The sequence below is a fragment of the Chiloscyllium plagiosum genome, unplaced genomic scaffold (genome assembly GCF_037043375.1).
Source record: "Chiloscyllium plagiosum isolate Xiang-an unplaced genomic scaffold, Cpla_swu_hap1 HiC_scaffold_9, whole genome shotgun sequence".
NCBI lineage: Eukaryota > Metazoa > Chordata > Chondrichthyes > Orectolobiformes > Hemiscylliidae > Chiloscyllium > Chiloscyllium plagiosum.
The window spans coordinates 59,536,095-59,559,371 of record NW_028270147.1 but is presented as its reverse complement, the minus strand read 5'-3'; the positions used below and the strand labels follow the sequence as shown (position 1 = coordinate 59,559,371).

General features: G+C 41.5%; 1 protein-coding gene across 2 annotated transcripts in view; it reads right to left on the bottom strand.

Moving 5' to 3' along the window:
- The window catches only part of wls (Wnt ligand secretion mediator), a 79,616-nt gene that overhangs the window by 17,357 nt on the left and 38,982 nt on the right, over window positions 1-23,277 (bottom strand). For both annotated transcript variants that reach the window (XM_087990665.1, XM_043699373.2), the window contains exons 5-9: window positions 22,393-22,529; window positions 21,504-21,672; window positions 18,206-18,303; window positions 17,204-17,267; window positions 4,459-4,602 (exon numbers count right to left, since the gene is read on the bottom strand). In XM_087990665.1, coding sequence (XP_087846791.1) covers window positions 4,459-4,602; window positions 17,204-17,267; window positions 18,206-18,303; window positions 21,504-21,672; window positions 22,393-22,529 — 612 coding nt within the window. The remainder of the gene's footprint in view (window positions 1-4,458; window positions 4,603-17,203; window positions 17,268-18,205; window positions 18,304-21,503; window positions 21,673-22,392; window positions 22,530-23,277) is intronic.

The window sequence follows — 23,277 nt, the reverse complement described above, 5'->3', positions numbered from 1 at the left end:
AACTTAAACATTATAAACATTCTTAATGCTCACTATCAACCAGTGATACATTCAAAGGATTGTTAGTTTAGGAGTTATTAATTGTAAAATGTTACATTTTGAATGCATTCTACTAAAATCATTAATATAAATTACAATTTTTAAATTCTTTCAAATATTTGCATACTGGAGTTCTTCATCATTCAGTCCCTTCCTATACCTCCTCTATTTTAAGTTTGTAAGGCTGCTTTCTCCTCTTTTCAACCCCTCATCATTAAATCAAAATTTTAGATTGAAATTTAATGTCTGACCTGGCAGTGTGTTTGAGGATCCATTTAACTGGGTTGAAGGGCGCTTGCTGGGAAACCAGCCACTTTCCTGCCTCCATCTGATTAAATCCAGGAATTTCCACCCAGATACTAATTGAAGTCTATTGGGTTTGTTTGCTGACTTCCTTGGGTGAGGTAGGGAGGGGAAAGCATAGTGCTTGATTGATGATACCAGTATCAAGGGGTATTTTCCGAACACTGCCTAGTTCAGCATCTAATTGGTACCTACATCTAGCATGTCTTCCCTAATGATGTGACGCTGGATTCCCACAGACAACCGCCCTGTCAAATTTCACCCATACAATGTTTACAACATAGAGGAAGGCCATTTGGCTTGTTTCCATTTCCACACTGGCTCTTTGAAAGAGTAAGTAGTTTGGTCCCCACAGCCCTCAAAAAGGCTGTTCCTTTCCAAATAATTATCTAACCTTGTTTTGAAGGTCTCAATTGAATCTGCCTCCACCACAATCTCAGGCAGTGCATTCCAGCTTCTAACCACACAGTTTGAAAAAGTTTTTCATGTCACCATTTATTCTTTTGCCAATCGCCACAGAGCAGTGTTCCCTTCCTCTGGATTCTTGCACCAACAGAAACAGTTTTGACAATCTACACTGTCCAGACCCCTCAATCCAGCACTATTGTGGCCCAGACCCACCAATGGTTTGTACTCATACTTTTTTTTCCAAGTACTGTTTTGAGTGATCATTCCTGTCAGGCACATATTTCCACTATTCCCCACATTTCCATCCCCTGTTGATGCTGTAAACAGCTGAACAAGAGTGCATTCTCTTGTAATGCCATGTACCATTAAATCAATACTGGATGCAGTTTTAGCAGAGTAGTCCAACCATGGTGTTATTGGTAACCATACTAACATCATTCAAATGTCTTTGGAAAGATAAGGTGAAGGTTCAAAACTATTCCTTCATAATTTATTTGGGTTTGGATTCATTCCAGACTGGGGTGAGAGAACAAGGTGAGAAACTCACAGCAAATAAGACTCTAACAGGGATAAATGGGGGCTGGCAATATACAGGTGCACAATCCTTTATCCAAAATGTTTTTCATGGAGTGTGGAGCATCATTTTGTCATGCGAGCAGGTGACCCAACCCCACACCCACTTGAACCACGTCACTCAGATGTGACGTGGCGATGTGGCCAAGCACTGACAGGCATCAATTGTGTCTCAGCGCATGTACTATTCACACGTGCATCTGCTTTTAGTTTTTTTTTAATTTCATTGTGAAAATGTCATTTATTCTGAAATCTGAAAATGTCCGAATTCCAAAAAACAACAGGCCCCAAGGATTTTGGATAAAGGATTGTGCAGAAATAATAGAGTCAGCAAGGAGCTATGGACTAGACAGCGTTTCTATGATTCATACTGAAGGATTAAATTAAAACAGATCTCGACCAAGTATGCAGATTTATAAAAAGATCATGCTTGACAAATTTAATTGTATTTTTTGAGAGAGTAAAGAACATGTACTGAGATTTGGAATTGCAGTACCGCAGGATTTTTTAGAAAAGGCATCTAGTTATGAAGCTGCCATAGACTGGATAAAATTAATGCAGTGGTGTTAAAAGGGAATATGTCCTTTTTCAGGGCAATTACATTGGACTGGCCTTCTTTGAATGAGCTATATAACCCATGATATACCCAGGGGCCAATGTTACAATCACGACTGAAAAAATGGTACACACTTGGCTGTAGAAGGTACAGCATCAATGTTTGCAACTCAGTGTGATTTATAGAGGAGGAGGATAGCTGTCAAGTGAAATTTCGCTAATTGTGCGAGCTTACATCTTTGGAGGAGGAAGCATTACATGTTAAAATGTGGAAAGTGTACAAAAAGCGAAGTTGTGGGCTTCAAATGGAAAAACAAAACTACACATTAGGAAGATTAAAAGTGCATTTAAGATTAGAGAGTATATAAAAGAGGCTAGAATACAAATAGAAGGAAATTAGACTCTACAAAATTGTTGAGGAGAAAGTGAGGTCTGCAGATGCTGGAGATCAGAGCTGAAAATGTGTTACTGGAAAAGCGCAGCAGGTCAGGCAGCATCCAGGGAACAGGAGAATCGACGTTTCGGGCATAAGCCCTTCTTCAGGAATGAGGAAAGTTTGTCCAGCAGGCTAAGATAAAAGGTAGGGAGGAGGGACTTGGGGGAGGGGTGTCGGAAATGTGATAGGTGGAAAGAGGTCAAGGTGAGGGTGATAGGTCAGACTGGGGTGGGGGCAGAGAGGTCAGGAAGAAGATTGCAGGTTAGGAAGGCGGTGCTGAATTCGATGGATTTGACTGAGACAAGGTGGGGGGGAGAGGAAATGAGGAAACTGGTGAAATCCGAGTTCATCCCTTGTGGTTGGAGGGTTCCTAGGCGGAAGATGAGGCGCTCTTCCTCCAACCGTCGTGTTGTTGTGGTCTGGCGATGGAGGAATCCAAAGACCTGCATATCCTTGGTGGAGTGGGAGGGGGAGTTAAAGTGTTGAGCCACAGGTGATTGGGTTGGTTGGTCCGGGTGTCCCAGAGGTTATCACTGAAACGCTCTGCAAGTAGGCGGCCTGTTTCCCCAATATAGAGGAGGCCACATCGGGTGCAGAGGATGCAATAGATGATGTGTGTGGAGGTGCAGGTGAATCTGTGGCGGATATGGAAGTTTCCTTTGGGGCCTTGGAGGGAGGTGAGGGGGGAGGTGTGGGCGCAAGTCTTGCACCTCCTGCGGTTGCAGGGGAAGGTGCTGGGAGTGGAAGTTGGGTTGGTGGGGGGTGTGGATCTGACGAGGGAGTCACGGAGGGAGTGGTCTTTACGGAATGCTGATAGGGGAGGGGAGGGAAATATATCCTTGGTGGTGGGGTCCGTTTGGAGGTGGCGGAAATGACGGCAGATGATGCACTGTACATGGAGATTGGTGGGGTGGTAGGTGAGGACCAGTGGGGTTCTGTCCTGGTGGCGGTTGGAGGGGCGGGGCTCAAGGGCGGAGGAGCGGGAAGTGGAAGAGATGCGGTGGAGGGCATCGTCGACCACGTCGGGGGGGAAATTGCGGTCCTTGAAGAAGGAGGCCATCTGGGTTGTACGTTTTTGGAACTGGTCCTCCTGGGAGCAGATGCGGCGGAGACGCACCTTTTCCTCCGCTACATCGATGCCCCCACCTTTTCCTCCGCTACATCGATGGACTGAACTGGTCCTCACCCTGAACAACTTCTCTTTCCAATCCTCCCACTTCCTCCAAACGAAAGGAGTAGCCATGGGCACCTGCATGGGCCCCAGCTATGCCTGCCTCTTCGTAGGATATGTGGAACAGTCCATCTTCCGCAACTACACTGGCTCCACCCCCCACCTTTTCCTCCGCTACATCGATGACTGTATCGGCGCCGCCTCGTGCTCCCACAAGGAGGTTGAACAGTTCATCCACTTCACCAACACCTTCCACCCCGACCTCAAATTCACCTGGACAGTCTCAGATTCCTCCCTCCCCTTCCTCGACCTTTCTATTTCTATCTCAGGCGACCGAATCAACACGGACATCTACTACAAACCGACCGACTCCCACAGCTACCTGGACTACACCTCCTCCCACCCTGCCCCCTGTAAAAACGCCATCCCATTCTCCCAATTCCTTCGTCTCCGCCGCATCACAACCACCTGATGAAGGAGCGGTGCTTCGAAAGCTAGTGCTTCCAATTAAACCTGTTGGACTATAACCTGGTGTTGTGTGATTTTTCAAGTTATGGATGAGTTGCAAAGCAGACTTAAGATACAAGGATGAGTCACTCAGAAGCAGGGAGCAGGGAGCAGGAAATGACATTTTTCACTAAAGTAAAAGAGATCAATGGAAATATTCAGAAGAGTAAAGGGCATTGCTTAAAAAAAATTATTTGATCAGTCATTGGAGGATACAAGGTTAAGATTGTTCAATGAAAGAGAGATTAGAAACGTTTCAAACTGCACAGAGCTGTTAAGTAACATGCATAAATAGGATACAGAGTTCATGATGCATTTTGAAAAGGGAAATGAATAAATATTTGAAAAAATAATTAAAGGGAATTGTGAGTAAGACTAAATGGATCCCTCTTTAAGGGTTCGTGAAACGATGAACTCTTGCTGTGCTGTAAAATTCAACATTGCATTATACAGTCTTCATTTTTACCTCATAGTGTAGTCTCCTTGCTTTGGACATGGCTGGGAGTGAACATCGTTTGCCGCTTATATTTCGGAAGACCTGGAACACCATGAAACACAAAAAAAAGAAATACAGACAAGCGCAGATCCCTGCGACTATAATGAAGGCCATCTATATTTACAGTTGTCAAGGTAAACACTGATTTGACTTAGTGGTTTAATATGCTCTTGAACAGACCATCTCCAACAGAAAACAACAACATTAACCATTAATTTGTGAGAAGAATTGTAGCTCAGGTGCTCGCTGTTGTGGTTCTGTTCGCCGAGCTGGGAATTTGTGTTGCAGACGTTTCGTCCCCTGTCTAGGTGACATCCTCAGTGCTTGGGAGCCTCCTGTGAAGCGCTTCTGTGATCTTTCCTCCGGCATTTGTAGTGGTTTGAATCTGCTGCTTCCGGTTGTCAGTTCCAGCTGTCCGCTGCAGTGGTCGGTATATTGGGTCCAGATCGATGTGCTTATTGATCAAATCTGTGGATGAGTGCCATGCCTCTAGGAATTCCCTGGCTGTTCTCTGTTTGGCTTGTCCTATAATAGTAGTGTTGTCCCAGTGGAATTCATGTTGCTTGTCATCTGTGCGTGGCTACTAAGGATAACTGGTCGTGTCATTTCGTGGCTAGTTGGTGTTCATGGATGCGGATCGTTAGCTGTCTTCCTGTTTGTCCTATGTAGTGTTTTGTGCGGTCCTTGCATGGGATTTTGTACACTACATTGGTTTTGCTCATGCTGGGTATTGGGTCCTTCGTTCTGGTGAGTTGTTGTCTGAGAATGGCTGTTGGTTTGTGTACTGTTATGAGTCCTAGTGGTCGCAGTAGTCTGGCTGTCAGTTCAGAAATACTCACCAGAACGAAGGACCCAATACCCAGCATGAGCAAAACCAATGTAGTGTATAAAATCCCATGCAAGGACTGCACAAAACACTACATAGGACAAACAGGAAGACAGCTAACGATCCGCATCCATGAACACCAACTAGCCACGAAACGACACGACCAGCTATCCACACAGATGATAAGCAGCATGAATTCCACTGGGACAACACTACTATTATAGGACAAGCCAAACAGAGAATAGCCAGGGAATTCCTAGAGGCATGGCACTCATCCACAGATTTGATCAATAAGCACATCGATCTGGACCCAATATAACGACCACTGCAGCGGACAGCTGGAACTGACAACCGGAAGCGGCAGATTCAAACCACTACAAATGCCGGAGGAAAGATCACAGAAGCGCTTCACAGGAGGCTCCCAAGCACTGAGGATGTCACCTAGACAGGGGACAAAACGTCTGCAACACAAATTCCCAACTCGGCGAACAGAACCACAACAATTAACCATTAATGCTGCCAAATGGTTTATAAATAAAAATGGAATGTGAGTCACAAATTATACATTGGAAAGAGCATGAATGCCCAAAGTTACTAATTCAATATAGGATATAATCTCAGCCTTTTACATGTGACAGCAGCAGCAATACATCCAGACAAGGTTTCACGAAACCGTCACCTCACTAAATAAAAATCCAAAATGAGAACCATAACTGATCCTTATCCTGAAGCGGAGCCCAAATGTACAACCTATCTAGCCCCATTCTACCCCTCCAAACCCACCATAACTGAGATCAGATCACATAGAATCCTTGTATCTTCTAGTTTTTATGGGCCACACACCCTCCCCATACTTGCTTGTGACTCTGCAGGTGAGATACTGAGAACCCAGTATCACCTGTCATTTTATAATGCATTTAATAAAATAATTGCCAGTGGTACACAGCATTTATAAACAATTAAGAAACAAAACTGCAAATTCTGGATACCAAAGTGAATAACAGAAACAGACAAAGCCGATCAGTACACAACAGCTCCATATGCTGTAAAAAGGACAAATGGGAGTGCACTCATTATACCTGCCCCATGGAAATCATTCAAGGAAATTTCTTCTCTACACTGAAGTCTATTTTATTTGCATTGGATTTAAATTCTAGTGCCCAATCTAGTAAACAATTGCATAATCAGGTTTCTTGTCATGTTTAACCATTGCATGGTACAGTATCTTATCTTTTTCTCTTTAAATACACTGTCAAGTTCCAACATTTTTCCATGCTTGTTTTTCTCCCAGTTTTGTACATTTTCCATCTAATCCCATGTGTGTGGGTGTCAATAGAGTCACAGAGTCGGAGAGATGTACAGCATGGAAACAGACCCTTCAGTCCAATCTGTCCATGCCGACCAGATATCCCAACCCAATCTAGTCCCACCTGACAGCACCCGGCCCATATCCCTACAAACCCTTCCTATTCATATACCCATCCAAATGCCTCTTAAATGTTGCAATTGTACCAGCCTCCACCACATTCTCTGGAAGCTCATTCCATACACGTACTACCCTCTGCGTGAAAAAGTTGCCCCTTAGGTCCCTTTTATATCTTTCCCTTCTCACCCTAAACCTATGCCCTCTAGTTTTGGACTCCCCCACCCCACGGAAAAGACTTTGTCTATCCATGTCCCTCATAAGTTTGTAAACCTCTATAAGGTTACCCCTCAGCCTCCGAGGCTCCATGGAAAATAGCCCCAGCCTGTTCAGCCTCTCCCTATAGCTCAAATCCTCCAACCCTGGCAACATCCTTGTAAATCTTTTCTCAACCCTTTCAAGTTTCACAACATCTTTGCAATAGGAAGGAGACCAGGATTGCACGGAATATTCCAACGGTCGCCTAACCAATGTCCTGTACAGCCGCAATATGACCTCCCAACTCCTGTAGTCAATACTCTGACCAATAAAGGAAAGCATACCAAACGCCTTCTTCACTATCTGATCTGCCTGCGACTGCACTTTCAAGGAGCTATGAACCTGCACTCCAAGGTCTCTTTGTTCAGCAACACTCCCTAGGACCTTACCATTAAGTGTATAAGTCCTGCTAAGATTTGCTTTCCCAAAATGCAGCACCTCGCGTTTATCTGAATTAAACTCCATCTGCCACTTCTCAGCCCACTGGCCCAGATCCTGTTGTAATCTGAGGTAACCCTCTTCGCTGTCCACTACACCTCCAATTTTGGTGTCATCTGCAAACTTACTAACTGTACCTCTTATGCTCGCATCCAAATCATTTATGTAAATGAGAAAAAGTAGAGGACCCAGCACCGATCCTTGTGGCACTCCACTGGTCACAGGCCTCCAGTCTGAAAAACAACTCTCCATCACCACTCTCTGCCTTCTACCTTTGAGCCAGTTCTGTATCCAAATGGCTAGTTCTCCCTGTAAACTATGAGATCTAACCTTGCTAATCAGTCTCCCATGGGGAACCTTGTCGAACACCTTACTGAAGTCCATATAGATCACATCTACTGCTCTGCCCTCATCAGTTTTCTTTGTTACTTCTTCAAAAAACTCAATCAATTTTGTGAGACACGATTTCCCACACACAAAACCATGTTGACTACTCCGAATCAGTCCTTGCCCTTCCAAATACATGTACATCCTGTCCCTCAGGATTCCCTCCAACAACTTGCCCACCACCGAGGTCAGGCTCACCGGTCTATAGTTCCCTGGCTTGTCTTTACCGCCCTTCTTAAACAGTGGCACCACGTTTGCCAACCTCCTGCCTTCCAGCACCTCACCTGTGACTATCGATGATACAAATATCTCAGCAAGAGGCCCAGCAATCACTTCTCTAGCTTCCCACAGAGTTGTCAGGTACACCTGATCAGGTCCTGGAGATTTATCCACCTTTAACCATTTCAAGACATCCCGCACTTCCTCCTCTGTAATCTGGACATTTTGCAAGATGTCACCATCTATTTCCCTACAGTCGATATCTTCCATATCCTTTTCCACAGTAAATACTGATGCAAAATATTCATTTAGTATCTCCCCCATTTTCTGTGGCTCCACACAAAGGCTGCCTTGCTGATCTTTAAGGGGCCCTATTCTCTCCATAGTTACCCTTTTGTCCTTAATATATTTGTAAAAACCCTTTGGATTGTCCTTAATTCTATTTGCCAAAGCTATCTCATGTCCCCGTTTTGCCCTCCTGATTTCCCTCTTAAGTATACTCCAACTTTCTTTATACTCTTCTAAGGATTCACTCGATCTATCCTGTCTATACCTGACATATGCTTCCTTCTTTTTCTTAACCAAACCATCAATTTCTTTAGTCATCCAGCATTCCCTATACCTACCAGCCTTCCCTTTCACCCTGACAGGAATATACTTTCTCTGGATTCTTGTTATCTCATTTCTGAAGGCTTCCCATTTTCCAGCCGTCCCTTTACCTGCGAACATCTGCCTGCAATCAGCTTTCGAAAGTTCTTGCATAATACCGTCAAAATTGGCCTTTCTCCAATTTAAAACTTCAACTTTTAGATCTGGACTATCCTTTTCCATCACTATTTTAAAACTAATAGAATTATGGTCGCTAGCCCCAAAGTGCTCCCCCACCGACACCTCAGTCACCTGCCCTGCCTTATTTCCCAAGAGTAGGTCAAGTTTTGTACCTTCTTTCATAGGTACATCCACATACTGAATCAGAAAATAGTCTTGTACAAACTTAAGAAATTCCTCTCCATCTAAACCCTTAACACTATGGCAGTCCCAGTCGATGTTTGGAAAGTTAAAATCCCCTACCATAATTACTCTATTATTTTTACAGATAGCTGAGATCTCCTTACAAATTTGTTTCTCAATTTCCATCTGACTATTGGGGGGTCTATAATACAATCCCAATAAGGTGATCATCCCTTTCTTATTTCTCAGTTCCACCCAAATAACCTCCCTGGATGTATTTCCGGGAATATCCTCCCTCAGCACAGCTGTATTGCTATCCCTTATCAAAAATGCCACTCCCCCCCTCTCTTGCCTCCCTTTCTATCCTTCCTGTAGCATTTGTATCCTGGAACATTAAGCTGCCAGTCCTGCCCATCCCTGAACCATGTTTCCGTAATTGCTATGATATCCCAGTACCATGTTCCTAACCATGCCCTGAGTTCATCTGCCTCCCTGTTAGGCCACTTGCATTGAAATAAATAGTTTAATTTATTAGTCCTACCTTGTCCCTGCCTGCCCTGACTATTTGACTCACTTCTGTTCTCAACTGTGCCCGTCTCAGATTGATCTATTTCCTCACTATCTCCCTGGGTCCCACCCCCCACCTTACTAGTTTAAATCCTCCCAAGCAGTTCTAGCAAATTTCCCTGCCAGTATATTAGTCCCCTTCCAATTGAGACAGAAATATTTCCTTGCTTGCCTGCTTGAGGATACAGAGGCAAACTGTACCATTTCCTAACTTCAAATGCTACAGAGGCCAGGGCTTCCTGTTCTGGATAATCCATTCCAGTCCACTTACAGGGCTGAACAACTAAGTGATGAAACAGCAGCATAACTAAGCATGGACAACAAATAGCCAGGTTAACAGTAATGCTCAAATTCTAAAATAGCGGAATAGTGGACAAAACAAAACAAAATACATCTGTAGGATGATGGAAAATGTAGCTTTAAAACAAGTGCATTAAAAGATATTTGTGCTAATCTTTAACAACTTGAAGTCATGGGTTTTAGACATCCTGACATGGGCAAGTTGCCAACAGATGGTTCAGTTGTGAAGCTCACTCCAGAAGATCATGATCCTATTTTCATTGCATGTCCACAAACTGTTCACCCCCCAAAAAAAATGAATAAAAGCAACTGGATTTTCACACATCCAGGCCAAAGGCTTTAAGGAATTGAATTTAAAAACTGCCAAAGAATGAGAAAATAGTCATTTGGTAGTAAAGAACGTCAGCATTGCTGAAAATAAAGACATTGGGTTAAATCCTACTTTGTTTTTTGCTAAGTGCATTGAATATTTTTACAAAAGGGGATTTTCACTGCAAGGCCCAATGAAATTTTGGGTTGTATCCGAACAAACTTACCTCATTAACCACCTGCCCAGTTATATCCTCGTACTATGCACCATACCCAGCACACCTCACACGCACTGGATATGTGCTGAAAGAACAGCATCCTTTGTACATGCGCCATCTTTAAAAGCCCATTGTGCATCTACACAAGCACAGTGGCTGGAGCTGCCCTGACATTTACCCTAGACATGGCAGACAGAGGAAAATGGTCCCTACGTTAAAGGCAGGGACCTGGAGGTCCAGCTGGACAGGATGATGCAGAGGTGGAACATTTTCTACTCCAGGATCAGCAGAGGGGAGCACAACATCAGATCCTGCCAGTCTGGTCTATGGTTGCCAACCAGGTCAATGCAGTCTCAGCTGTCTGGAGGAATGACCAGCACTGCAGGAAAAAGGTCAATGACCTTGGCCACTTTGCCAAGGTAATGTCATCACCTTCTCCCCAATACTCATTCACTGTCTCTCTGCTTCAGTACCCATCTCCGACCAAGGTTCATACTTTCCCACTCTGACTACCTGCAACATCTTCACTCATTTACTCTCATCTCCCCAACATTATGAACAATGTGTGGCCTCAGCGTTGCCTTCTCACTTGCAAGGGAACCCTTCCACCTGCAATGAAAGTAACTATGCCACCCTTTTTCATATCCTACAACTAATTGCCTTTCTCATTCCAGGAGGAAAACAGACTGCAGGAGAGCAGAAAGGGTTAAGATGGCTGGTGGGCTGCCTGATATTTGGCTTCTCATTCCTTGGGTGGAGAGCATCCTGACTGACTGCCCTGAGGTACAGCATTGAAGTGCAAAAGTATCCTGTAAGTTGATCAGAGATATGCCAGCCTCTAAGAACTCTCACGGCCTATGTTGGATCCTGATGTCTATGGACAGCGATGCAGTGCCTACAGAATGTGCCCTGAGATGTTGACACCTGGCCATAGAGGTCTACAGCACAGAAAATGCCCTTCAGCCCATCAAGTTTACGCCAGTCTAAAGCATCCACCTAACTATTCCATTGCCATTTTCCAGCACTGGTCTTATAAGCATTGACATCGCAGGTTTACATCTAATTACTTCCTAATTATTGGAAGATTTATGCTTCTACCACACTTATAGGCAGTGTGTTCCACATTGCAACAACCCCTGGATGAAAATAAATTATCCTCACAGTTCCTCTAAACTTCCTGCCCACTATCCTAAACCTACACCCCAGTCAGTGAATCCTCCACCATGGGCAAGTTTTCTACCTAACCTGTCCATGCACTTGATAATTTTGTACATCTCAAGCATGTCTTCCTCAGTCTCCTTTGCTCCAAGGAAACACAACTCAAGTCGATACAATCTCTTTTCTTAACTAAAGCTCTTCAGCCCAGGCAACATCCCAGTAAACCTCCTGTGCATCCTCCAGTACAATCACACCCATCTATAATGTGGATTCCAGAAAAGCATACAATAGATGTGGCCTAATCAACATTTTATACAGTTCAAGTATAATCTCCCTGCTCTTAAACTCTATGCCCCAGCTAATAAAGGCAAGTATTCCAAATGCCTTAACTACTTTATCCAACTGTCCTGATACATTAAGGGACCTATGAACGTGCACAAAGTTCATTTGATCCTCTGTGCCCTTCCCAGGGTGTTTTTTCATCATGTGTTTCCTTGTCTTGCTTGTATAATGCAAGTGGGTCATCTCACACTTATCTAGTTTTCATTCCAATTGCTACTGATCAGCCCATTTGACCAACCCAACTTTATCCTGCCGTAATCTAATGCTATCCTCTACTATTTAACATTCCACCAATTTTCATATCATCTGTGAACTTACTGACCAACCCTCTTACATTCAAGTCTATACTACAAACAGCAAGGGCCCAACGCTGATCTCTCCACTGGACACAATCACAATCACCTCTCAACCTTTACCTTCTGCCTCCTGTCACTCAGCCAAATTTCCTTGGATGCCACAAGCTCTTGCTTTTGCTGTTAGTCTCCCATGGGGAACCTTATTAAAACATGGTGATCCTCTGGAGCAAGCAACATGTTGAAGTTGCTAGGTACCTGCTCTGACTTCAATGTCAATAATTCTCAACAATTAGCTTATTTGGCACATTTGTTAAGATAGGAAGCTGACTGGTATTGAGAAAAGTTGCAGCTTGCTGCTGCCGAGCAAGATGGTCCAGGCAGAGACAGGTCTTGGTGGACTTCTCATTTGATTCTGCTCCAAATCCCACCAATGCTGACATCACTCAGACCTCCAAAAGGATTCTGCCAATAATGTCAGAGCATTAGGAAAGGGGTTGCTGATTGGCAAGAGGACACTGAACAATCAATGTGTATTCTCCTCACATACAATAGAAACTGTTTTCCACCTACTTGGCAATTCTTGAAAATTATCCTCATGAGTGCAAGATGAAAAACTTTGACGACTGTCTTTTTAAAGAGTGAGCAATGAAGAGAATGAGAAAAAGCTAGAAATATAAAAATAGGTAGCAGGATTTTTAACAGGTATTTTAAAAGAAAAAGGTGTAACCTTGAGAGAACATGTATCTGAGGCATGAATAATGGGAAATAAAACAATGGCTGACTGAAAGCTGTTTATTTTCACTATGGAAGACAAGTAACATTCCAGAAATACTCCTCAAAAATAAGTGAAAGGAAGAAAGGAACTTAAAGTAATTACATTCATTAGGGACAGAGAACTAGAAAATTGTTCAAACTAAAGAGAACAAGTCATCAGGTTCCAACAGACTTTATCCAAGGGTTTTAAAAGAAGCCACTGTTGAGATAACAGGAGCATTGATCGCAAATTAGGAATTTTGACAATTATACCAATCTCCAATTGGAAAATAACAAACTTTTGCATTGGTGAAATGGAGGGAAACAAATAAAATGGGGAACTAGAGACCAGGTAACATGACATATCATCAGAAAAATGCCAGAATCTATTATAGAACTCACAACAAGGTCCTTAGAAAATGTTAATACAATCAGACTGAGTCAGCATCGTTTTATGAAAAAGAATAGATAATATTTCAGTAGTTTTTGATTACAGATTACATTACAGTGTGGAAACAGGCCCTTCGGCCCAACAAGTCCACACCGACCCGCCGAAGCGAACCCACCCATACCCCTTCATTTACCCCTTACCTAACACTACGGGCAATTTAGCATGGCCAATTCACCTGACCCTGCACATCTTTGGACTGTGGGAGGAAACCGGAGCACCTGGAGGAAACCCACGCAGACATGGGGAGAACGTGCAAACTCCACACAGTCAGTCGCCTGAGGCGGGAATTGAACCCGGGTCTCTGGCGCTGTGAGGCAACAGTGCTAACCACTGTGCCACCGTGCTGCCCACATATGAAGTGGGAAAATGAGAACCTGTCCACCTCTGACAGAAAAGCAGCATATTATTTAAATGGAGAGAAAGTGCAGAATTCTGAGGTAGAGGAATCTGGCTGTCCTGGTATATGAATCACAAATTACTATTTAAGTACACCAAGTGGTTAGGAAATTGTTCCCTTGTGGGAGAGACTACAAATAGGAACAGTATAAAAGTAAGGTAGAGATGAAGATATATCTGTCCTGTTGGAGGACATGCTGAATTCTCTTTGCCTGAGCAGAGGAGGCAAGATAATTGAATATATCTTTTTCTGATTGGGTTAGACAGATTTGTTATAGGAGTGGACAGGAAAGCAGAGAAGTTCACAAACAAATCAGCCATGTTTTGATCAAAAGACAGTGCAGGTTTGTGTGGTCGAAAAGCTATCTTGCTTCCAATTCATATGTTTGTCTGTAAATATGATTATCTATAAATGTGATTGTAACATACTGTTTTAACTTATATCAGCAAAATTTATGCATTCACAGGAATCAAACAAAAATCTGATCTACATAGCTTAGCTACATACTGCTTTGAGCAACTTAGACACCAAGAGAGCTGAAGCAAAAGACTTTCCTTTTATGACAAACTCTATCTTATAGTTTTTTATGGATCAACTTAGTGGATCCTCCATTTGCTTTTGCAATCTTGTAGTCACTAAATGGTGACAGATATGGTAAGAAGCCATTGTTTCTGTTCTACTCTGGGCACTGTGAGTACAGTCAGTCAATCTTGCAAGAGGAAGGAGGAGGAGGAGGAATGCACCCAGGCTGTTCCCAGCGCTGGCACTTGTCCAAACCAGCAGGCTTTTCACAAAACTAAGAACATTCTTCAGAGTGATCTCTGCACTAGAATTAAACAATGACTGAAATGTTGCAGAATGCAAAATGACTTTTTGTAAAACAGTTCCACCTACAAATCATTTTCTTGCAGACCAGTTGCTCTGGATGAATCAATAAGGGCACAAAAGAGAGTTTGCACAGGCCAAAGGCAAATTACCATGAAACGCCCAATTGAAATATTTACTAAGCGTTTGGAATTAGATGTCAGCAGTCTAGACATGTTTAACCCCGTAGGGTATACTGCTGGTGATTTTCTGATTCTTCTTTTTTTAGTTGCAAAGAAAACAGTCTGTTAAACATTTTGCATGCCTCCACCTGTCCCCCCCCAATGTTCCCCTTCCTTGTGAAGGTAGAGATCCTTTGGGAGCTCAAATTCAAATAAATCCTCTTCGGTACTGTCAAGTAGCCATACAGCCATGTGCTGACAGGAAATGTAATTTCTGTGAAATAGACTGTTACTGTCAAGTTCATCACAGCTGCTGGAATCTCGAAGATCTTTGCTTTCATAACTCAGTTAAGCTAATTTAATAGGATGCAACACAGAATTTAGCACAAATCTGTCACAAACTCAATTCCCGAGGGACTGACTCATCTCTTTCTCTCTCCCTGGGAACTCTCCGAAGATGAAGCGAACAGTACCCAAGCTTGGTGTCAGCTGTCTGCAAGGGGAGTTTTTGGCACATATCTAGGCCATCACTAAGACCACATCAGACAGAACACCTTCTGAATCCACCTGACCCAAATTCATCCATCAACAAAACCCTTTTGCATGCTTTTTGACCTCTAGACTTCTAACAAACTGCTGTCAGCATCCAACAATCCATCTATAATACTTAGTCCTCCAACAAGTTCTGCTAACCAAGTTCTTACCTGCACTTAGTCTTGATCATCCATTACCCCTGTACTTAATCACCTATTCTAGCTCTTGGTCAAACAGCTTTTGCATTTTAAAATTCTGCTTATCTACAACCTGACCAGGCATCTGTACCAGGGCAGATGACTTGTGAATTTTGTCAAATTGTGCTGCATAACTCCTTTGAGGCACCTAGGGATGTTTTATCACATTAAAATGCCAAAAGACATTTTGTATAAAACAAGGTTTTGATGTTGAATTATGCTGCAAGTAAAATATGTAAAAGGAATCATTACCCAAAAACCAGACTTGCCAAAATAAAAAAAAAATCAAATTTCCCATAGTGACCCATGAGTGAGGACTTTTTTTTAAAATGGTGAGGTTCCTGCTCCTGAAATCTTTTCAGTTTCCTCATGGAAAAGGCACATAACCCTGAAACATACCAGGTGTCAGCTCAGTTCCAGTAAACCTGTGACACAAGGAGAAAAAACAACTTGCACTTCTAGAACCTCCCAGAGCACAAAACATCCAGACAAACTTTACTGACAATGATGTTTTGTTGTGAAATGCAGTCACCTGAATAATGTAAGAAAACTGGCAACAAATGTGCACACAGTAAGCTGCCACAAACAGAACTGTGACAATGATCTAATTTTTTTTTCTATATATTGTAAACAATGAAAGGATTAGCTCTCTTCCTTAAAAATGCCCAGTGGGATTGTTACATCCACCTAAGAGATTAGATCACCCCTTGGTTTAACAGCTCTTCTGAAAGACAGTATCTCCAACAGGACAGCTCCAAACTACACAACTGTCTGCCTTGATTTTGTGTTGGAGTCCTAGAGAGAGATTTGAATTCTCAACCTAACACTGGTGGAGACAGCACTATCAATGAAACCAGTTGGACTTAAAGTAATGGGCATCCATAGCCAGCAATAAAGTCAGCTGATTCTGCAGAGGAAGAAGAGAGAAATCAGTTTGTAAAAAACAAAACAAAACTTGAGCTTTCTTTCAATAGTCGAGCTCATTGTTGTAAGTGTTGAAGCAAGTGAAATATTGCAATTAATTGCTTTGGGGCTGAGCTGAAATTGACTCTTCTTTCAAAATCTCCCAGCATGATTTACTGAGAATACCGCATGTGTTCAAAGGAACTGGAATTAATCACAGTAGCTTATCTCTAATGCACACAAGAGCCAGAAAAAGCATATGCTTCCAAATATTTTAATAGCAAATGCATCCATCTCACACTCCAGCTCAGAGGCTTTAGAAACAAGGAGGTGAACTCTAATTGTGCAATTAGCTCAGCATTGGGAAATAAACAACTGCCCCTGCTATTTTCTGAGACTATTTTGAGATTGACCTGAAGTGCTTTTCACCAGCATCTCCAGAGGCAGCTGCATTATAAACAATGCAGTTGCTGGCAGAGACCATTACATCTAAAACAAGCAATGAGCAACCACGTTACTCAGGCTAGAAACAGAATTCTATTACTAGCCTATATAAGCTTTCCAAAACAATCTGAGATCCAGTCATCAGCAATGGAAGATTTTGTTCCCCTTAATTTGCATGAACATTGTTTCCCTGAGAAACCAACTATTTAATACCATCAGAGTGATCAAACTTGATACCTTTTTTAAATGATGGAGGGAGCACTCAGGCCTACACATTTCATGTAATTAAATCACTTCAGTTTCTTTCCCTGCATGGATATAAGTTTTCTGATGAGAAATTCACAATAAAAAAGGATACAGCCAATTCAGTACCAACATCAGTGGCCCAAATACTGTAGAATGGGTTGGTCAGTTGTACACCCCTGTAGGAGGATTACAAAAACTTGAGAACAAGTCTTTGAGGAAAAAAAATCTGTACCTGAAACATAACATTTAATGTAAAGAAAAAACATGCTTGGTACTGTTTAGTTTTAATATGCAGCTTGGGGAAAGGTTATACAACACTGTTAGAATGTTTGCTCCTAACCCATCAGGACAGGGAGAGAGACACACAGACACACATACACGTGCACACACAGACAGAGCAAACAATGTGGAGTGAACAAACACACGACACCAAGGCGAAGCAAGCAGTCGCAAGAGATTGAGAGAGGTTATACCAAAGCAAAAAAAGCTAACAGTCAGTCTAATTCTGGTGGTTAAATGCAACAAAGACTGGGTTAGGTATCCAATTACATAGCAATGTGTCTTGGCTGTTGGTTTCTCAGTGTTGCCAGAAGAAAGCAGTGCTCACAGCTCAAGGAATACAATACTCCTGATGGATTCCATGTCAATCAATGCTCTTGCGAAATATCATATTTTCAGGCTGTTTCCTCACTGCTCAGTTGTACAGACCTTCCTTAATACTCAGGAAGGTTGGTGAACAGCAAACAACAGAGATTTTCCTAACAGGTGATACATATTAGCTTGCATATCCCTGACACTTTCCCAGTCACCACTGGAGTTCTAACTGTACGGGAAAATGAAATGGGCTACAGAATCTCGAGAAATATGCTAAAGTGCATTGTGAAATGTCCTGAATCTTTAGTTCCTACTTCTTTATCTATCCAAAATTAGCAAAGTTTACATTTCGTGGAGTGATTAAATTTACAAAAATCAGCACCAGGTATTTCATTCTATCAACTCTGTCCAATCAGTAATGATACACATACTGTGCCAAGAGAGTGAGAGCGGTCATAAAATCCTTGTCTGTGGCTAGATTAAACTGGACCACTCACTGAAATGTGTAACAAATATTTACCTCTCACAAAGGTCAAAAATGAAGAGGCAGAAGGAACCAAAACCAATCGGCACAATTTGCTTCAGGTAAACAGACAGTCGATTCCGCTCATTCTGATCCTAGGGACAGAACCACAATGCAATGACAGTATACATGAACAAGAACTTAATCCGAATACTGAAATAAAAAAAAACCAAGACTCTTAGCAAGAAATAGAATTTCCCCAATAGTCCAGAGTAACATTAAGTCAAGAAGCCCATTAGATTTGGGTTTAATTTCCAAGCTGCACTGCGTATCCAAACTCTGTTGGGATATCTATAGCCCAGTGCTGCAGAAGGGTTACATCTGAATCGTGACTTCTCCACCTCCTGATGCTGCGTGGCTTGCAGTGTTCTTCTAGCCTCCTGCCTGTCTACTTTGGATTCCAGCATCTACAGTTTTGTTTATCTCTAACCAGGAATATCTACAACTGGCATTCTAATTTATCCTGGGGTTAGGGAATTTAAAATAAAAGTCAGCCACTGAATTACATTCTCTTGGATATTTGCATACAGCAAAGGTTTCAATTAACAAATAATCTGTTAATGTTTGGGGTCAGCACTGAAATTAACTATTTGGGCCAGGCATCAACAGGCTCTTGATACCTACAGAATGGTAACATCACAGGTTGAGTCTTTTAAATAAAAAAAAGTTTTAAAAAACCATTGCTCCCCAATCTCTAGTCCCATAATCCCATCTCCCTGGTACCACATTTCAAATTGTTTCACAAAGCTGTTTAGTCTGCCTTTGTCTAACGCTACCATGGGATGCTAAACATTAAGGGGCAGGATCAAAAATTAAGCAATTGTTATTAACAGCACAACATCATTTACAAAATAAGAACAGACTGGAGTTGCAAAACTCTGGATGCAGTGTCACTGTGAAAATGAACATCTTTTAAGATGTAACAATTCTTGGACTTTGATTATTTTAAATTGCATATACATGCCTGCATGATCCAAAATCAAGAGTATGAATCTTGCAGTAGTGAGACAGTCTGATACCAAAGGACAAACAGATGAATATTAAAATGGTACATTTATGCTCAAGTTAATGGATGTTTGTTATGCTGGCATTTAGAACATGCACCACGCACTGTAAGTTCATATCTAGCAGATAAATTTTGAGTGAAACTCTCTCTCCTTCATCCAACAATGCACTTAATAACTAACCTTATTAATTTCATTGAAACATCTGTGCTCTTCAATATGGTCAACTTACAGGTCAAATCAAAGGACAGTTTTACAGAGTAATAGTGTGAAATGTCAGTCTAAAAGCAGCATCCTACAGCAACATAACTCCATCTATGCATTTGCCCAGCAGTGAAATTCATTTACCCACTCCTGAGTTAAGGAACTAAGAAGGAAAAATACAGGGAAAGAGGACACAGTGGAAAAAGGAGGAAGCTGTTGATTTTGTTATTGATAAAGTTTAATTTTTCTCCCATAACAATAATAGTAATAATGCACTGCAGACAGTGCACTGAAGTGCCATATTGTATTTAAGAACCTATTTATTAGATAATACTGTGCCCAGTTAGTAAAGCCCAGAAGCCTTTCATTCTAATAAAGTGTAGACTTCAGCCATTGCTTTTGAGTCAATTATTACAAAATATCGATTTTGCTGTATGCTCAGATGGGAGTGAGGCTCTAAAAATTTTATTCTACAAATCTGTCACCAAGAAACAAATCTAAAATGGAGACAAAAGATAACAGCTGAGCAATCCTAATAAAGATTTCAAAGATCAGAGAGGAGGAGCTTGCCTATTAACTCAACCTCAAGATTGACAATTCCTTTTAGCAACATTATAACACTACACACAGTAAGTAAACACAGCATTAGTTATAACCAAAATTCATTAACTTCAAACATCCACTGTAACCAAGAAGAACAATAAACCATGCCTCTATCCTCAGCAATTGTTTATGCACACCTTCTTATAGTTTGTTTTGGCACTGAAGAACACCAATACTTTCATAGGTTGTCATTATTTGACAAGAACTTGTCCCTCTCAGCTTTTGACTTCCAAGTGCAAGTTGATGTTCTTTATCCAATAAAGTCAAAGAATTACAAGCTCATTTGATCTACTCCCTTAATCAAGGACTAGCTTATACAATCATCATTTATACTGGCTCCAACTGCAGCCCAATTCCATAAGTTTCTCTGGCATAATCTACGGATTTCCCAAAGTGAATGGGTGACTTATTTTGACACATCTTGAGATATTAATAGGTTCAGTAAGTGGGTAAAAGGTTGGCAAATGGAGTATAACGTGGGAAAATGCAAAGCTTCATTTAGGAAGGGAGAACAAATGGGCAGAGTATTATTTAAATGGAAAAAAGCTGCAATACAAAGCAACTTGGAGATACTTGTGCACAGGACACAAAGTTAACAGGCTCAACTGATAATCAGGGAGGCTAATGCAACATTGGCCCTTATTTCAAGAGGATTGGAGTACACTGGAAGTCTTACTGGAACTGTACAAGGTACTGGTTAGACCACATCTGGAGCAGTTTTGGTCCCCTTAAGGAAAGATCGCATTTCATTAGAGGCAGTTTTGAGAAGGTACAGTGGGAAGATCTTGGGTATTCAGGGGTTACCTTATGAGGAAAGGTTAAACGTGTTGGGAGTCTACTCACTGGAGTGTAGAAGAATAAGAGGTGATTTCATTGAAACCTGTAAGATTCTTATGGGACTTGACAAGGTAAATGCTGAGAGAATATTTCCCCTCATGAGACAACCCAGGACCAGAGGGCATAGTCTCAGAATAAAGTGTGCCAGTTTAAGATTGCGATGAGGAGAAATTTCTTCTGAGGGTTGAGTATCTTTGGAAGTACTTGTTTCAGAGAACTGTAGGGGTGGCAGAGTCCTTGTGTATTTTTAAGGCTGAAATAGATAGATAGATAGATTCTTGATCAGTAGAGGAGTCAAGAGTTACTTGGAAAAGGCCGGAAAGTGGACGTGAGGAATATCAGTTAAGCCATGATTGTACTGAATGATGGAGCAGGTGCAAGGGGCTGAAAGATCTACTCCTGTTCCTATTTCTTACGGTCCTATGGGCCAGAAGCATCCAGGACAACCTTCGTTTACTGTCTCTGTTCAAAATGGCATAACTACATTCCACAAACTTCTCACTTCCGAGTTTTCAAATTCAATGTGAAAATACCTCCCATTGGGTAAACATGTATCTTAATCAGTCAGTCTTCATTTGAATTTGAGATAAAAATAAATAACTTGGCAACATTTGAAGCTGAGTAAGTGTGCTTCACAGAAAACTAACCATAAGGTGCTCCCCACAGAAGATAATCCAAAATGACAGCAACATTGCATAGAAGATCCCCTGTCGAATGTCACCAAACAGCAGCATCCATGTCCAGTCAAATCCAATGGAAAACCATTCCACTGGGATATTTATAAAGGTCATTGAGATTCCAAGTGCAAAGATTACTCTGTAAATAAAATATGAACAACTTTTAAAAATGCTACTTCAATAAAAGCCTTTTACAGCATTGTTTGGAAAGAGCTTGCATAACTATTACAGTAGCTGGATGAGTGTCTGTTTGTATCCTCAAAATAAGAAATGTTTTAATCCCCACCCATTTTTAGAATTTCACTGCAAAAATATCAATGATGCTTGGGGATACAACAAATCATTTCAGTAGCTTTTGAAAAAAAGTCCTTCCATCACTTATCACAACTTCAAAGCGAAAAAATAATTACCGTCAGATTAAAATCTTGGTGAAAAAAAATCTTACTTCATGCCACATTGTACTGAGATAGCAGCACTTTACTCCATTTTTCACATAATGGCATATTAAAAGTGGCATTACTTCAGATGCTTCCAGAGGCACACCCATCAACTGAACTCCTGAAGTAAATATTTTCAACAACTTAATTTTCTAATTACCATTTTTAGAACAATTTCCAGTTATGTGAATACTGAATCCCACTTCTAACACTAACCAATTGCAAATGAGAGCCAAAACAGATGCAAAACACATCTGTTAAGAGCCACAGAAGAAGAGTAAAGTGAGTCACAATGAACAACAGTTGGAAGATGACTACAGTAAAACAGCAGCTATGAACAGTCAACATGAAAAGCAGCAAACTAAACCATTAAAAATAAACACGCTAGTTAGCCATCAGACCTCTCTTAGTACTGGACTTACTTCTCTAAAAGAACAGGGGGCCGAGTCATCATTGTTATACGTCTCCAATACCAGATCATAATGATAAGAATACTTGGAGTCAGGAAGGTCTTCATTGCAAACCAGACCCTTGTGAATCCCCCATTCTGATGGATTCCCTGCAGAAAGAATCAGATTGATAAAGATTAGTTTAAATTGAGCAAAATGATAGGTTGATAAAACACAACATTTTAATTAAGCTTCTCAGAACTTCTCCAGCACTGCATATGGCATTAAATTTAGCATAACACCAACCAGTCAGGCTTGAAACACTCTCAATTCCATTAGTAGATAATGTTACATTATAAGATAAATGCAGGCCATTCAGCCAAATTGGTACATTGCTATGTTTAATGTTCCACACAAGTTTGCCCTCAACTTCACTCCATATGCAGAACTATTCCTTTATCTCTGTATTGTTTATCTTTCTATGCATTCAGTTAATTTGCCCAAATGATTCCTTATGCTAGCAGGTTTTACAGGCCACCCCCTCTTTGAGTAATAAAGTGTCTTCTGATTACATTAGAGTTATTAGTGACTATCTCATAGACATATCCTACCCCATAGCTCCAACAAGCCCCAGAAGTGGGATTCTCTCCATTTATCTGTCAAACCCTTTAAGATTATGCAAGGCATCAATTAGGTTACCCTTCCCCTTTCGAGAAAAAGAAATCCCAGCTTGTTCAATTGGAGATTTCTATCAGAGGCCACAGCTTTGACAGAGGAACGATGAAGGTTTTTACTGCCTTGTGTAAAAGTTAAGTTATCCAGTGCAATATTGTCCACATTAATCCAATGGCATCAGTCAACCGTCCCACTTATCCTACTCAAAACTCCATTAAAGACAAACATTATCCCTATTAAAAA